Source organism: Mandrillus leucophaeus, unplaced genomic scaffold (genome assembly GCF_000951045.1).
Source record: "Mandrillus leucophaeus isolate KB7577 unplaced genomic scaffold, Mleu.le_1.0 Scaffold572, whole genome shotgun sequence".
In the NCBI taxonomy this organism is placed as follows: domain Eukaryota; kingdom Metazoa; phylum Chordata; class Mammalia; order Primates; family Cercopithecidae; genus Mandrillus; species Mandrillus leucophaeus.
Window position 1 is genome coordinate 1,478,444 of NW_012106164.1, and position 15,866 is coordinate 1,494,309.

The 15,866-nt window shown below is 51.5% G+C and overlaps 1 protein-coding gene across 3 annotated transcripts in view; it reads right to left on the minus strand.

Annotated features, from left to right (window-relative positions):
* ZNF618 (zinc finger protein 618) overlaps positions 1–15,866 on the minus strand; it is an 84,702-nt gene that overhangs the window by 46,987 nt on the left and 21,849 nt on the right. For 2 of the 3 annotated variants that reach the window (XM_011998500.1, XM_011998499.1), the window contains exons 3-4: positions 3,470–3,547; positions 2,875–2,913 (exon numbers count right to left, since the gene is read on the minus strand). In XM_011998500.1, the coding sequence (XP_011853890.1) occupies positions 2,875–2,913; positions 3,470–3,547 (117 nt within the window). Of the gene's footprint in view, positions 1–2,874; positions 2,914–3,469; positions 3,548–7,075; positions 7,172–15,866 lie in introns of all 3 variants that reach the window. The other variant, XM_011998498.1, reaches the window with a different exon arrangement.

Genomic DNA, 15,866 nt, shown 5'->3' on the forward strand with positions numbered 1-15,866 from the left:
CAAAGCCATATCCAAATTCTTGACCCTAGAAACTGAGGGATAATCAAAGCTTATTGTTTCCAGTCATCAAGTTTTAAGGACATCTGTTACACAGCAATAGATAACTAACATGGGGTCAGAGTTTGGATGATCCCCCGGGTCTACCCAACATCTGAAGCTGGACATAGGACATGACCCCCTCCACAATGGCACACTCTAATGTTTGCACTGGCATGGACCTCATGTGTGTGTTCCTTGGGCTGATGTAGGGAGGGCCTATCAATCCCACCTCCCCAGGCACAGGAAGGCTTGGTGGTATGCTCAAGGCTGCCCAGTGAGGGTGGTGGATGGGGGAGGGAGAGCTAGGATTCAAACATTCACTAACTCCAAGCTAAGGCTGAGTCAGGGCATGTGGCCCTTCTCTGTCTGAATAAGCTGCAAATCAGTACTGGGCTCGGGGAACTCTCTCCTGGTCCCTCTCCTGTCCCCCAGAACCCAAATACAGGATCTGATGCTTGCCAAATGTGACCTAATACTGTCACAAATATCAATGTGACAGTAGCATGAGGGGCTAATCTTTTATTCCTTAGTGGACAGATGGGTGAGTGAATATGTCTTTATGCTTCTATGTATGACTGTACTATTTTCCTAATAAATAAGTGAAAAGTCCTAGAACTGTTAAGAAAATGTGTGAGACCTCATTTCTAGGCCTGCCTCCACTATTCACAAGCTGTATGACTCCCCCTCTCTGGGACTTAGTGTCCTCATCTGCAGAATGGGTGGGCTGGACTCAATATTCTCATTTGGGCCCTTTTGGCTTCATGACTCCACGACCAGGCTCCGACAAAGCAGAGGCCAGGCATTCTAAGCTGGTGCTGCCAGTCTGGGTCAGGGCAGGGCTGCAGGACTGAGAATAAAACAGTGCGCAATGGCCGCGGGGAAGAAACTCCACAGGGAGGAAGGGAAAAGTGATGGAAGGACTAAAAATACCCCTGCTATAGAACCCTCAGCAGCCAGCAAGCCTGCGGACAACGGAAGCCAGACGGAACACAACAGATCATTGAGGGGCTGCTGAAGAAGCCAGGGGCCCAGAATAGCTGAGGAAGGAAAGATAAATAGGGAAGTTCTTTAAATGTGTGGCTGACCGCAGTCAGTCCATGGGAGCCAGAAAAGAATGGAGCTATTGAGGGAGACGGGAGCCAAGGGCCAGGCTGAGGCTGGGGCTGGGGCAGGATAGGCGGGGCTGAAGGAGGAGGGCCCAGCTCCCACCTCCTCCCAGCTGGGGTCCTGTGGCAGGTGTCTAGCCAACCTGGACCGCAGATTCCTCGCTGGAACATGCCGGCTTCTCCTTTGGCACAAGAATCCAAATGGAGTGGATGGGAACATGTCTTAGAAGAAATGCTGTTGGGACCCAGGCCAGTTAAAATCCTTTTTCAGTCATCGGCATCTCTTCAAACTGCTCTGGCTTGGGGGTTTGTTGGGCAGGGGGTGGTAATGTTTATTTATTATGTTAAAAATCTTTTTTTATGATGGTGTGGTGTAACAAACCCATAGAACGGGGATTGGCACGCAACAGTCTGTGGGCCAAATCCTGCCCACCATCTGTTTTGGTAAGGAATTCATTTACATATTATCTCTGTTCCTGGCACGTTCCCACTACGAGGGCAGGGCTGAACACTTGTGACGGAGACGTCTGGCCTATGAAGTCTAAAATACTTACCATCTGGTCCTCTACAGAAAAATGTTGCTAACCCCGGGTGTAGAAAAGTGTACAAACGCTAAGTATACAGCTTGTTCAATTTCCACAAACCGAAACCACCCATGTAACCGACACCCAGCTCAAGAAACAGAGCCCAGAAGCCCCTTCCCCAGGGGAGCCGCTCTTCTGACTTCTACCGGCAATAGTCAGTTTTAGCCGCTTTTGCCCTTTCTCTATGCACAATCTTAGAGGATGAACCCTGTGTATGCCTGGCCTCTTTTGCTCACCATTGTGTGTGCGTCATCCATGTTGCTGTGTATAGCTATAAATTGTTCATTCTCACTACCGTAGTCTTCTGTGTCACTAGACTTATCCACTCAATGAGCACTAGGCATTTGGGGGTTTCTAGTTTGTTAGGAATCGTGTACTAAGAACATTCTAGTTAGCATCTTTCAGCAGATATGCACACATTTCTGTTGGCAACATACCTACGGGTGGAACTGTGACTTCTGAAGCTTCGTATTATTGGGTGGGGAGACTCCATCCTAGTCTACACCAGCCCGGCTGCTCGCTTACCAGGCGCTTGGGGTCTAGAACTGGAGGAATGGCAAGCAGGGCCTGTGAGCAGCAGTGCTGTTGCAGATGGCAAAGCCCTGTGCCACCCCAGGTGCTGGGATATGGCACCCCAGGGCAAATCACCAATAAGCAATTAGTGCCCCTGGCTGTGGGGGCTCAGGAGAAAACTCTCCAAAGCAGTGTTTCCCAAAGGTCAGCTACAGAGCCCCAGAGTCACAGGTGAGAGTCAAAAGAACACAAGAAACTGTATATCCTGGGCACCCATGGGAGATGCACGGCTGTGTCTGTCAATGAAGAGCTGGAAAGGTCCACAAGAAAGAAACCTGCTCACCTTAGTGAAACCCAAGGTCTCCCAAAGTTACTTGGCCGGAGAAATTGTCACGGACAGAACACCACTAACCTTCCCAGAATGAGCTTGCCATGGAGCACGCTTCGGGAAGGGCTGCTCTGAGGCACCGTGTTGTGGTTTTGTAAGGATGGGCTGGCCCCAAAGCTTGGACCCCAGCACTGTGTCTCTCAGAGGCCACCTGGAGCAGTTCTGGGGGAGGGAACGAGCAGCTCCTCTTTGTCCCACCCCAAGCCCTCGCCCCTCAGCAGCCCATGGAGGAAAAAGTACTCACTGCTTTGGGAGGCTCCCTCCCCTGAGGTGGCTTCAGTGTCTGCAAAGAGAGAGAGAGAGAGAGAGGGAGGGGGGTGAGGCTACCGGGCCAATGATAGGGCCAGTACCAAACACAAGAGAGAACATGGAAGCCACAGGGGACGAGCTCACGGTCCCGCCCCGGGCCCCTGATGTCAGCCTCTCCTCCCTGTCTGCCAGGCTCCGGGGGAAACAGATGCCATCCCTCCTGTCTCCAACTCCCAAGCTTGTCATGAGGAACACATGCACTGACCCCAGCACGTGCCCTGTGGGGGCCACTGACACCGAGCAGTGATGAGATGTCCTGGGAGGTGTGACGCCCGTGGGGAGCAGGGGGAGCCCTGGGGCACAGGCCTGGTGTGTCCTGCGGAGTCTCCCTCCCATGCCCACCCTGTCCCGCATCAGGAGGCCTCCCTTCTTCTGCCTGGCACCCTATCCTACTGATGAAAGTGGGAGGAGAATGGGAAAGGCTGTAGCTGTCAGGGCCTCTGGGGTCACCCATGAGGGGCCCAAGTGGGAAACAGACAGATAGTGGGAGGGGCGGCCCCTGGGCTCTGCCCCAGGGATACTCCTCTCACCTCGGTGTGCCCGCACGTGGGTCTGGAAGCAGTTGTAATATTTGTACTTCTTGCCACAGATTCCACATTCATAAGACCCTGGAAAACAGAAGAGGAAAGGACTGGTCACCCAACCTCTGTGGGTCCCAGGACCCACAGGCGATGCCTGCAAGTGTGGCTAACTCTCTGTACCAGGGGCAGAGATGGTCCCTGGCAAGGAGGCAGCACTGAGCTAGGAGTCAGGAGGCCCGGGTCTAGATCCAGGTTTGCCTCTCACTCCCTTGGGAAAGGCACTGCCCCCCATCTCTGGGCCTCAGTTTCCAAATCTGTAAGATGGAGAAGGTAACTTCTTCAGCTAATTCTCAGCCCTACACCTTGAGGGGAAAAAGGAAATGAACGTAAAAGTGCTCTGAAAGGAATATATTGCATCCACATAAGGAAATCATCACTTCAGTGCATTACAATAATTTCCAGCGACCCCTTTTCCTTGCCAAAATGGGACAGAGATTAAGACAGACTGAATCAGACACACCTGGGTCCCTGTCCCTGTTCTGTCACTTACCAGCAGCATGACCTTGGTAATTTCCTTAGGTGCATGAAGCCTCGGTCTGCTGATCTGCAGAATGGGACCACATGTACCTACCTCATACGGTGGCCCTATACTCCCTGTAGGAAGTGCCCAGCCCTACCATAGACATGCTCGGCCAGGAGAGGACCCCCCAACATCCGCTGAAGAGTTGCCTTGTTCCCTCAGACACACAGAGACCGACATGGTGTAAATGCCTGCCTCTAACCCCCACAGCCCCTTGCCAGGCCCTTCTCCCAAGAGCAGGGAGACTGAATTGGCTGAGTTCCTAGCGGGCACTGCAGAGAGGTTAAAAGACGAGCCTGCCATGTAAAGGCCAGAGCAAAGGCCCATGGCAGGAAGCCAAGAAGAGCTCCTCAGATCCAGCCTGGCAGGGACCTCAGGGGCAGAGACCCTGCCTGCTCCCCCACCTAAATCAGCCCTCATGAAGGCCTGATGCCACCTGGGCCCAGGCCTTGCTCTTCCTAACAGAACAGCCAGGGAGCGTGGGCAAATGCAGAGGCCCCGGCCCACTCCAGGCTTAGCAATCTAGAGTGGCTGGGGTGGGGACTTGCCTATTCCAAGGTCCCCAGGAAATTCTGATACCCAGCATCTGGGGATGGGAGAGGCAGACCTGGGATAAGAGTCTTAACTCTGCCATTTACTGGCTGGGCCTCAATTTCCTCCTGGGAAAAATGTGGATGATTCAAGCGTGTTGGTGTGAAGACTGAGTTTGCATGAACAGTATTCCCAGCACAAGACCAGACCCAACATGAAGGTGAAGATCATTAACTCCTACTCCATTAGTCTTGCCTAGAAGCAGAGGCCCATTTCCTGGGTGTGTACCCGAGGCATAAGGTGAAGGCAGAAGAGCACTGGATGTGGAGTCTGAAGCCTAGTTCAGCTCTGCTATCCCTTAGCTCGGGGGGGGGGGGGTCCAACTTTTTGGTTTCCCTGGGTCACACCGGAAGAAGAATTGTCTTGGGCCACACACAAAATACACTAACACAAACGATGGCTGATGAGAAAAAAAAAAAAAGAAACACGAATCACAAAAAAAACTCATAAACTTTTAAGAAAATTTACAACTTTGTGTTGGGCCGCATTCAAAGCCATCCTGGGCCACATGCGGTCATGGGCCGTGGGTTGTACAAGCTTGCCTTGTCTGTTCGATCTCGGACACATCCTTTTACCTGTCCGAGCCTCTGTTTCCCCACCTGCAACACCGGACTCCGATTCCTACAATTTATGACTGAGGTCCGTATCAACGAGGTTCATCGTGTGAATCAGTTGGCACACCACAGGTACTGAGGTACGGGAGCCGGTGCCACCGGTACTACTGTGGGTCACTCTAGGGGCCGCTGTCATCCCAATGCCAGCATGGGATTTAGTAGTCTGTTATTTAGTGGTTTGTATGTGTATTACCCTTGTCACGCAGGGAAAAATACAATCACGTGGAGGGCAAAGATCAGATTGCATACTTCTTTGTATTTAGCCCTGTGATTGGCACACAGCGAGGGCTCCATAAATCCATGGTGTCTTGCTGTTGTACTCATCTGTCACTGAGTAATAATGCCTCCAACTCTCTTCCTGCTGCCTCCACCCACTCTTCAGCAGTTTCTGCCAATTCCCCTTCAACCAGTGAAGAATTTATGAGTGCCTGCAACGTGCCGGGCACTGAGGCCCCAGCAATGAGCAAGGTGCGCTCCCTGTCCTCTGTCTAATAGGAAGCAGACAGGCCAGCTGGCACGGGGACAATGCAGGATGACGGCGTTAGGGCAGCAAGTGCAGGGCCTGGGGGCACAGAGGCAGGACCCTGGCCCAACTGCAGTGGGGGGCCCAAGTCAGTGGAGTGGATACTGTTTACAGCCAAGTCCTGACTGTCAGGCAGTATGGAGTTTACCCCAAGCTGTGGGAGAGCTGAGGGCACATGCAGCCTTGACTGCAGGTGTCACCCCACAGAGGGAATCAACGGGGGCATGATGGCTCCTCAGCCTCTCCTCAGCTGGCTCCTGACCCCCAATGCAGAGTGAGACAGCCTGTCTGGAACACAGAGTCTCTGGACTGAGCACTGTGTGCTGGCAGGAGGAACCCTGAGCCTGCCCCTCATGCAGCGTAAAACCCACGGCCCCGCCTGCCCCTCCCTCAGCCTAAAGCCCAGGACCCCGCCTGCCTCTCACTCAGCGTAAAGCCCAGGACCCCACCTGCGCCTTGCTCAGCCTGACTCTGGGCTTCAGGTTCCCCTATGTGATGGGGCCAGAAAGCTGAGAGGTGGGGCATGGGGAGAGTTCACCAGAGTGGCAGCCCTCAGTGCAGCAATGCCAGCAAACCTGGGTGCAAACCCTGGCTCACCACATCCCAGCAGAGGGAGCCCTGGACAAGTCATGGAACGACCCACACCTCAGGTTTCCTCTCTGTAACACTGTTCACCCCTTGGGGGGACGGGTTGTGAGGGACAACATGGTGGCTCCTTAGCACAGGGTCTGGTCCACAGCAGGCACATGATACAGGTCAGCTGCTATTACTAGCAGCATTTTCCAAAGTTTATTCTTTGGAACCCAACTTTCTGAATGCACCCCAGGAAAAAGAGGACCATGGCCAAGTGCGCACGAGGGAGACCTCATGGCGTGGCCCGTCCTGGGGAGGCCGGTGTACAGGAGCAGCTGCAGGCCCTGCGAAGTCCTGCAGGGAGAGAGGTCAACTACTGTTTAACCCAGGGTCTCCCAAACACATTTGGCTTGGAACCCTCTTGTCCCCTTGGCCTGTTTCAGAGTTGTGGCCCTTACTTCCTATGGCAGCACTTCTGCTGCCAAAATGCTTTGGACACTCTAGGCGTCCAGATTTCCACGTGCTCTATCGTCCCTCCAGTAGTCCAGTACTGGAGTCCAGGGTCCCAGGGCAGGCTCCGATTTGCTCAGGACAGGGGATGAAGAAGGTGGCCCCTCTTGACCCTGAGATGCTAGCAGGGCCTGCTTACTCAGTCTGTAGCTGATGGCTGTGTCCAGCTGTGCCCCCACCCATACTGGCCCCGGATCAGGCACTACCCCTTGGCCATCACGTACCAGATGCATATCTCAATGCTTGGTCAAAAATCCAGGTCCCTGAATACCGGCTTCGCACAGATCCACCGTGGGGGCTGCCTTCGGGCGCTTTTCCATCTGAATTACGTAAGAAATCAGAAAGAGCCCTTAAAGTTGGAGAATGCCTGGAAGGTTAGGGAAGGGGCGAAGTTGGCTGCACTTTGAGAAGTGTGGACAAGATCACACTGCCTACCTCTTCATTAAAAACCTTGTGCTGGCCAAGGGGCATCCACGTGTTCCCCAGGGAGGCTGGTGCACGGCACGGCAGAATATAGCAGCCATGGGCCAACAGCTCCCTGAATTCAGTTTTGTGTTTTCTCTGTATTCTGATTCATCATATGATTAGAACACACAATTTCTACCCAAAAACCCTCCAGCAAAATGACCCGCCAAGGAGATGTGCCCCACGGGTGCAGTGCCCATGCATCCCCATGGCCTGTGGCCACCACAGACCCAGACTGATGCAGTGGGGCAAGGAAGGCCTTCTTGGGGACTCAGCTCAGACAGTCCCCAGCCCCGATGCCTGACTCCCTGCCCGGCACGCTCCCTCTTCTGTTCATCCCAGCCACTTTTTTCCTCTATGAACCATGGCTGTCACCATCACCGCCTGTCTGGGTTCACTTCATCTGCAATCTTTCCATGCAGACTGACCTCTGCCCCACTGCATGGGTGAGGAAGCAGAGGCTAGGGCAGCTGTGTGCAGCATCTCACCCAATTCACACAGCCAGCTAGTGGGCTCGGGGTCCTGGCTCAGAGGCTTCTCACACCAGCTCAGTTCATCCTCACAATTACAGCAGGTAAAGGTGACTATTATCCCCATTTTTCAGGTGAGGAAAGTGAGGACCAGAGGGGCAACGCATAGCACCAGAGGTCGGTCAGATCTGATTTGCTCCCAAGCCACACAACTAGCCTCTTGGAAAGCACCATGAAGAAACGGTGCTTGTGGGCTGTGCGCAGTGCATCCCAGCATTTTGGGAGGCCAAGGCAGGCAGATCACTTGAGTTCATGAGTTCAAGACCAGCCTGGGCAACATAGCAAGACCCCCATCTCTACAGAAAATACAAAAATTAGCTGGGCATGGTGGAGCGCACCTGTAGTCCCAGCTACTTGGGAGGCTGAGGTGAGAGGAACACTTGAGCCCTGGAGGTCAAGGCTGCAGTGAGCTGTGATCATGCCACCGCACTCCAGCCTGGGCAACAGAGTAAGACTCTATCTCAAAAAAAGAAGGAAGAAAAAAGAAGAAGAAGAAAGAAGAGGAAGAGGAAGAAGAAGAAGGGGAAGAGGAAGAAAGGGAAGAGGAAGAAGGGGAAGAAGAAGAAAGAAGAAAGAAGAAGAAAGAAGAAGGAAGAAGGAGGAAGGAAGAAGAAAGAAGAAAGAAGAAGAGAGAGAGAGAACGAACCTTTACTAGGTCTCATTTCCGTCCACCATCTTCCCAGAAGTCCTCATGAGGCTGGCAACTCAACATCCATTGCAAGAATGAGCATAAGGTCCTAGCAGCTCGGCTAGTGGCTGGCAAGGAACTGAGTTCAAAATAGGCCTTGGGAATCCAGAGCCATGCTGCTGCCACTACCCCAGGTCACCCGCTGGATGCCAAGTGAGCTGTGTGTTCCTTTCAGTCATGGCACTTTCCTTAAATGCTACAGGGGAGTAGAGTCCCCCACTATGTCTGGTGCTGCCATAGGACTCCCAAGAGTCCCCTATTGAGAGCCCTGGGACTGCTGCCAGGGATGGCTGGCAGGGCTTGCCAGCACACAGGAGGCAGGAGCAGACTTTTCCTCTCCCCATTCCTGCTATTATAAGTGATGCAACAGTTGCCATCCCAACAAATCCGAGTTCACAGCTCCCACTGAGCACTTTCCCTAAACACCTGGCTTAGCTCCCTCCCAGAGCATCAGACAGACCAGGTGAGGCCAGGGGCTCTAGTTCCTGAGGTCACAGAGGGAGACTCTGGGAAGATGCCTAAGAGAGGATGCAGGCTTCTGAGAAAGAACGTAGGGTAGCAACCCTTTGCACCCAGCCAGGTCTAGAGAAGCTCAGACACCTTTCAGGATACACAAAATGTGACAAGACAGAAATTCAAAGCCGGTGAATGAGAGAAGAAAAACACAAGGGTAGGGACAGAAGGCTGGTTCCTTACAATGGACAGTCCCATATTTAACTCGGAGCGTCTCGGGAGCCGCTATTCAGAGAACAAATGCTCAGGAGTGTGTGCAGCCCTCTCTGTTCAAACATGCAACAGGAGCTGGGTCCAGGGCTTGCCGAAGGACAGGGGATCCGAACAGGGAAGGCATGGACAAGTGGGTTTCCTGAGGCTCTGGGGCTTGGCCTCAAACCAAATGTCCTCTGGAGCAGGGTCTTCCGAGTGAAGCACAAATCTCCCAGGGGTGTGTGGCAGCTGCCCAAGGGGTAAGTAGGTCCACGCAGCCTTAAGAGAACCATCAGCTTCTAAATGTGTTCTTTCCTAACATCAATGTGCCAGAGAACCTGGCAGGTGGGAGGCTCCACTTGCCAGTTCTTCCTACTCTCACCTTCACCCTTGTGCCATGTTACAAACAAAAGATGATCTTTTCACCCACCCCTAATCCTACTGTGGTGGCTGCCCCCAAAGGTTAGAACCTTGGGGCTCCAAGCAAAGAGGTGACCCTACAATACCGGGGGTGGGCTCAGAAAGTGAGTGGATCTAATGACCAGGAACAACTCCTTTTTCAAATCGGGTGATTTCCAATTCTCTCCTCTCAACAAAATTAAAGGAGGATCTAATGGAGTTGTCAGCGAAGAGACCATTAAAAAAATTGTCTGATGATAGACCCCCGTATGATTTCTGGCATACAACTTGGAAGGAATTCAAAGAATTGAGTGACACTGCTAAAACAAAACTCTATCCCCTGCCAGCTACTTATTTATGTGACTGAGCTTTCTAAGCACTTAGACCTACAAAAACCAAAAGATAGGAATTAAATTAATGCCGAATCTTGTCTCCTTCTAGCAATAAGAAATATTAATTCACAGATACATGAGCCAATTGAGAAAGAAATGAAGCCCTATCCATTTCATTAAGAGATGTGTTTTCAATAATTTTTTACTTTCACATTTACTATTTACCTAAATTTGTTTTTGATGAATTGTATGCTAATAACAACTCAATCTGGAAAAAAATGTTGGAGAATGTACAGCTTTATGATCCCAGGAATTTTTTTTTTCAGAAATTTCAATTTCAATTTATGTACATCTTGCTATGGCATATGAGTGTGAAACAGTAATCAATAAAAGACTTTCAAGCATAAAAAATATATTTTACATTAGGATAAAACCCTGTGGGGGCAGTGGACTGGAAACATGAGCTCATGGAGAAAAAGGAAAGATGTAAAATTTCTGACTCTTAAAGATAGGCTTGTTCATATGTTTTCGAAGTGATGATGGCGGATATCAAATAGCGGTAGTGTTTGGATTCCCTTGGATACATTTTGAAAATTGGTTCACAGTTTTGTTTCCAAAATGCCACCTTTTTTTTTTTTACACAATATCCTGGAAATTATATCCTTTGCAATGATTTAAACTTTGAATAAAAATGTTAGATGTCAACTCAAACTTGTGAAAAAGAATATACAGTGTTCAAAATTCTTTTAGGAGGTATTGAGCAAAAACAAATGTTTGAAAACCTTGGCCTTTTAGGTTCTTATCACTCTAGAGGTAACCCCAGAGGTATCAATGTCCTGGGGTTTCAGCTAATAGTACTGGTACTGGTTTTACGTTTTTTGTCCCCTGTTAAAAACACTTGCATACCTATTATTTCACTCTGCCCCCAACAATTCTACTGGAAAGAGGGGCAGACTTTATTCTACCTACTGACCATTCAAGACACGGTGGCTTAGAGACGTTAAGGAGCTTATCCAGGGCCCCACAGTAGGGTAAACCCTGGGCTCTTGACTTACAGCCCAGGGGCCCTTTCTAACAGGGACCCTCCAACCCTTCAGACCACAAGAGGAAGCGTCAGTAGCAGAGACAGGACACGCCTGGGAGGGTGGCCAGAACTCCTCCTTTCGGAGTGGCTGCAGCAAAGAGCTGAGTGTTGGTTCTGGCAGGCTCTTGGGTGAGGCCCTGCCAACAACCTATTGAAACAGGAAACTGACTATCAGCTGGCACGATGAAGCAAGACCTGGCACCTACGCTGCCTGGGTCTGTCACAGGCTGAAACCCACGTGGCTGTGTCTGAATGACTGTCAAGCTCTTCTGCTGCTCCTTCCCGCGCCATAGCCTGGCTGCTGCCTCCTGGCTGGAGCTCCTTCCTCCTCTTTCCCTGGCTCCCCTGGCTGCCCTATGTGTGTGAGAACACCTCTGTACCTTGGTCCTGAAAGCTTGCTGACTAGAAACATCCTTGCAGAATCCAGTCTCCCATCTATCTCATCCTTGACTCCCCATCCTGCACTCTGTCCAGTGACCCTCCCTGATCACCTACGTCAGGACGGGGAACTCACTCCCTCACAGGCTTATGTCCAGTTACCAAACAGTTCCCATGATCACACGAAGTCCTTCCTTTTACCGAGTTGAAATCCCCTCCTGGAGACTTCTCCGTATTGGCTGGGACACCCTGGAATGTGTCTGCTCCATGTGCCCCTTGCAAAATGCTGTAAGCTGTGAATATTTAGATTCCATCACCCCCCACTTCACGCCTCCACTATCCCCAGTCTCCTCCCAACCCAGGACAAACAGCCCTTAGCTTCTCCACAGGCCTTCTCTCCGCACTGAGCTAACTCTCTGGGGGAATAACCCAGTTGGTCCCTGTCTCTCATCTGAAGAGGAGTCAAGTCCAGGCCACTCGTGCCCTCCACGGTCTCCTGCACTGCTACTGAGGAAGCTCATTAAGTCTCGGGTCTCCAGGCCCCTACTGCTCTCCCTGGACTCCCTTGTTAGTAACCACCCCTGGATTAAGGACCAGTGGTTTCACAGCACGGGAAAGAGTACCCACAGCTGGACAGCACAGCTGGACCACCATCATGGGATGCGGGCACCCTTATCTCTCAGAGCCAGGAAACAGTCTACAGGCTGGATGCCCTGATTCATCAAGAAGAATGGCAAGTAGGTTTCCACTTCTAATTTTTCAATTCTAGCTGACTGGCAGAGACCTTTTGGTGTACTGTGTTGAGAAGGATTCTGAGGTGCATCATTGGACAATGTACAGTAATCAATTCGCAGTGTCTGCCATGAACATGGGATTGCCATGAACCTGGAGCGAGGCTGGGTGAGCGAAGTAACCAGGAGGCCCTTGGCCCCACAGGAGCAATGGTAGTGCCTTGTGTTTACTACTTCTCCTAGAGGAGCCCCTAAAATCTCTTTTTCTTTTTTTTTTTTTTTTTTTGAGACGGAGTCTGGCTCTGTCGCCCAGGCTGGAGTGCAGTGGCCGGATCTCAGCTCACTGCAAGCTCCGCCTCCCGGGTTTACGCCATTCTCCTGCCTCAGCCTCCCGAGTAGCTGGGACTACAGGCGCCTGCCACGTCGCCCGGCTAGTTTTTTGTATTTTTTTTAGTAGAGATGGGGTTTCACTGTGTTAGCCAGGATGGTCTCGATCTCCTGACCTCGTGATCCGCCCATCTCGGCCTCCCAAAGTGCTGGGATTACAGGCTTGAGCCACCGCGCCCGGCCGAGGAGCCCCTAAAATCTCAAGTGTGGTCCGCCCTTCCTTCTTAGGGCTGCTGTACAGAGCTGTTCATACAGCCTGTCAGGTGGGTGCAGGTGTCTGTCAACTTCCTTTCTTTCATTTCTGCTTTTATCCAACAAAGTTATGAAGTTTAGTATCTATCATCTCTGCTGTTCTTGCTATAAAAGGAAGCTCCTGGTCTTGCCCCCAAATCCTGCACCAGCTCCAACAGCGGTGACTTACTTTCTCCGAGTGAGAGACGCCCTTCTCAGCACAGGGAATTCTCTGGGCAGCAGGGAAGCAGCAGCAACCACTGCGAACTTGGCAGTCATCCTCCTGGGCACTGATGCCCCTCCTGACGCCAGCAGGAGAAGCTGCCAAATGCCATCTGCGTGTCCATGACCCAGGCTCCTCCACGGGAAGTGCCTTGGATAATGTTTGTGTCACTGGGAACATTGTTTGTCTGATGGCTATTAAAGGGCCAGTGTGGACTCGCGGAGGCTCCCTCATGGGGCAGCACTGGGTGATTGAACAGGAACACTATTCTACTCAGCCACAGAGCCCGTCTCTGAGCCCAGAGCGGGGCTGGGTGAGCGAAGTACTCAGGAGGCCCTTGGCACCACAGCACCCAGTAGTCCCCTGCCAAGTGCCCCAGGAACACGTTAACTCCCCCATGCCCGGCGACCAGGACAACGAATGCACACTGCAGCAGGAGTTCACTTAAAGATACAGCTCTAACCAGCATCCCACCCCAGCCAGGTCCCTGGGAGAGCTTTCCCTCCTTGATATACTTTCAGAAGCAGGTGGGAGGCAGGTGTTGTGAGGTGGAGTGGGCCCTTCATGACCTGAAAGAAAATGTCACCAACTTGCTGGGTGATCCTGGGCAACTCCCATCCTTCCCTCAGGCCTTGTCTGCCCCTCTATAAAATAAGGAGGTCAGGGGTACCAAATTGACAGCATGCATAGCTTCACTGCCCACCTCTACATCCAGGGCAGACATCAACAATCAATCATGCCACCCTTTAGAATCCTCAACAGAGAACTCGTTACAGCCAGTAGCAACTGCTTGGGCTTAACCCACAACTTAAAATCTACTTGCCATCTTGAGATAAGAGGAGTTTAAAAGGTTCAACTCTAACACTGATTTTGTTTTTAAATGCCTTTCTTTCCTGGTGATGAGGCCAAGCCAGCTTCCTCTGAGCCTGACCCTTGGAAGAAAACCCCCATTCCTAGGCAGGAGAGCCTGCCTTCCAGCATGCAAGATGAGCTGCCATGACAGCAGGGAGCACTCTGGCCCTGCTTCTGTAGGGCTCCACCATGGCAGCTCCACACGTCACCTGTCACTGGGGCTTCTAAACCTTTTTCACAAGGGTCTGCCCAAAGCAGATTACTCAGAAGTTCACAAGATCCTCAAAGTCCCTGAATCGGAGGGAAGCAGTACTAGAAGGAACACCAAGGTCCAGACAGGTTTCCCAGTCCATTTCTTAGGGGAGAAAACTGAAGCCCACTTGGAACCTGTGTCTTTTAACACTTTATCCTGTGCTGACCTTCTTCCCTATCCCATCGTTTCAATATATCACACTGGCTTACTTAGATGGGAAAAAGCAGAAACAACGACTATTCCTTCCTCTTGAAGAGGCATTTTATACTATTAATATTAGTACTACTGAGAATACTACCTAATTGTTTACTAAGCACAGTGTTGAGTACTTGACATACATGATCTCATTGAATATTCAGATAGCCTGATGATTTCGTAATTGTAAGAACTGAGTCAGACAGGGCCCGAGGTAGCACACCTATTAAGTCATGGAGCCTGGATTCACCCTCAGTCCAAGGATCCCAGCTCATTCTCCTCAGGCAACACTGTTTCCTTCCACTGCCACCTTGGATGGCCACTCCCATGAGGTGGCTGGGACAGGGACCATGCCTCATTTAACACAGGAGGACCCTAAGGCACAACAAGGCCAAGGACCCTGCTGCTGAGCAGCAGCTGAGCTGGAAATCAGCGTCGGTGGCTGGCATGAGGCTCACGGGCCCTGGGGCTCTCACTGTGCAGGCAGCTGGCCTAAGGAAGATTCCCAGCATTTCCCTGGCCTAGCTGCCCAAGGCTTTCCCCACTGAATCCAGAATGCTGGCTCTATCCCAGGATTCAGATTCAGCCACCCTTCACTGGGCATCTCCTGGTGAAGGGCAGAAACAGCTACTGGGTCTAATGAGTCTTAACACACACATACACACCAAAGAGAGCAAGGGCAGGTCTTCTCCATTAACTAACAAATCCACCAGTGATTAACACAGTCCCTGGCCTCAGGGAGTGAATACTGATGGAGGAACGTCAGTGCAGGCCCTTGAAAAGACTCTCTCTCATTCAATACTGGCCTAAGTCACTCCTGCTCCTCCCCAAACATTCCTGGTTCACCTCTATTCCGTCACATGGGAGGACGGCATTTCCCAGCCTCTTTCTTTGAGGTTGGGTGGGGCCATGTGACTAGTTCTGGCCAATGACTGTGAGCGGAATTAACGCGTCTCTCTCCGGCTGCAGCAGTTAATTGCCAGCGTAAGTCCCTCCACAGCGTGCTTTCCCTCTGTCACTTGGCTGGCAGCATTCTACATGACGGCTTTTAGTCTGGGACCAGAGGGGAGCAGAGCTCCCTCTTGATCCACAGTGGACATGTAGTGTGAACAGGAAATAAACTGCTGTGGTTTTGAGCTACTAAGATATCTTGTACCTTTCAGGATCTTTTGTTACTGCAGCATAACCTGGCCCCACCGCAACAGTTGCGGCACCAGTGTCAACGTCACCACTCCCAGAAACCAATACTTTGGTATTGTGGAGTGGAAGCAGGGAACATGGAGACATAAATCAGGCAGGTCCTGGAGCCCCAATCTCTAGTGGTTTCCACTTTCATGGAAGAGACAGGCACAGACAGGGCCCCTCTAATCTAAAAAGAAAGTAGAAAGTGCACCAACTAAGGAGCAGGGTAGAAACAGCCCACTCTCACCAGAAGAGATTAAGGAAGTCTTCTGGGAGGAGGTGGCACTGGAGTTGGCCTTAAAGGATAGGTTGGATTTGGGCAAGTGGAAATGGGGGAAGGCATTCCTGGGAGAGGCAACAGCAGACACAAAGTACAGGAA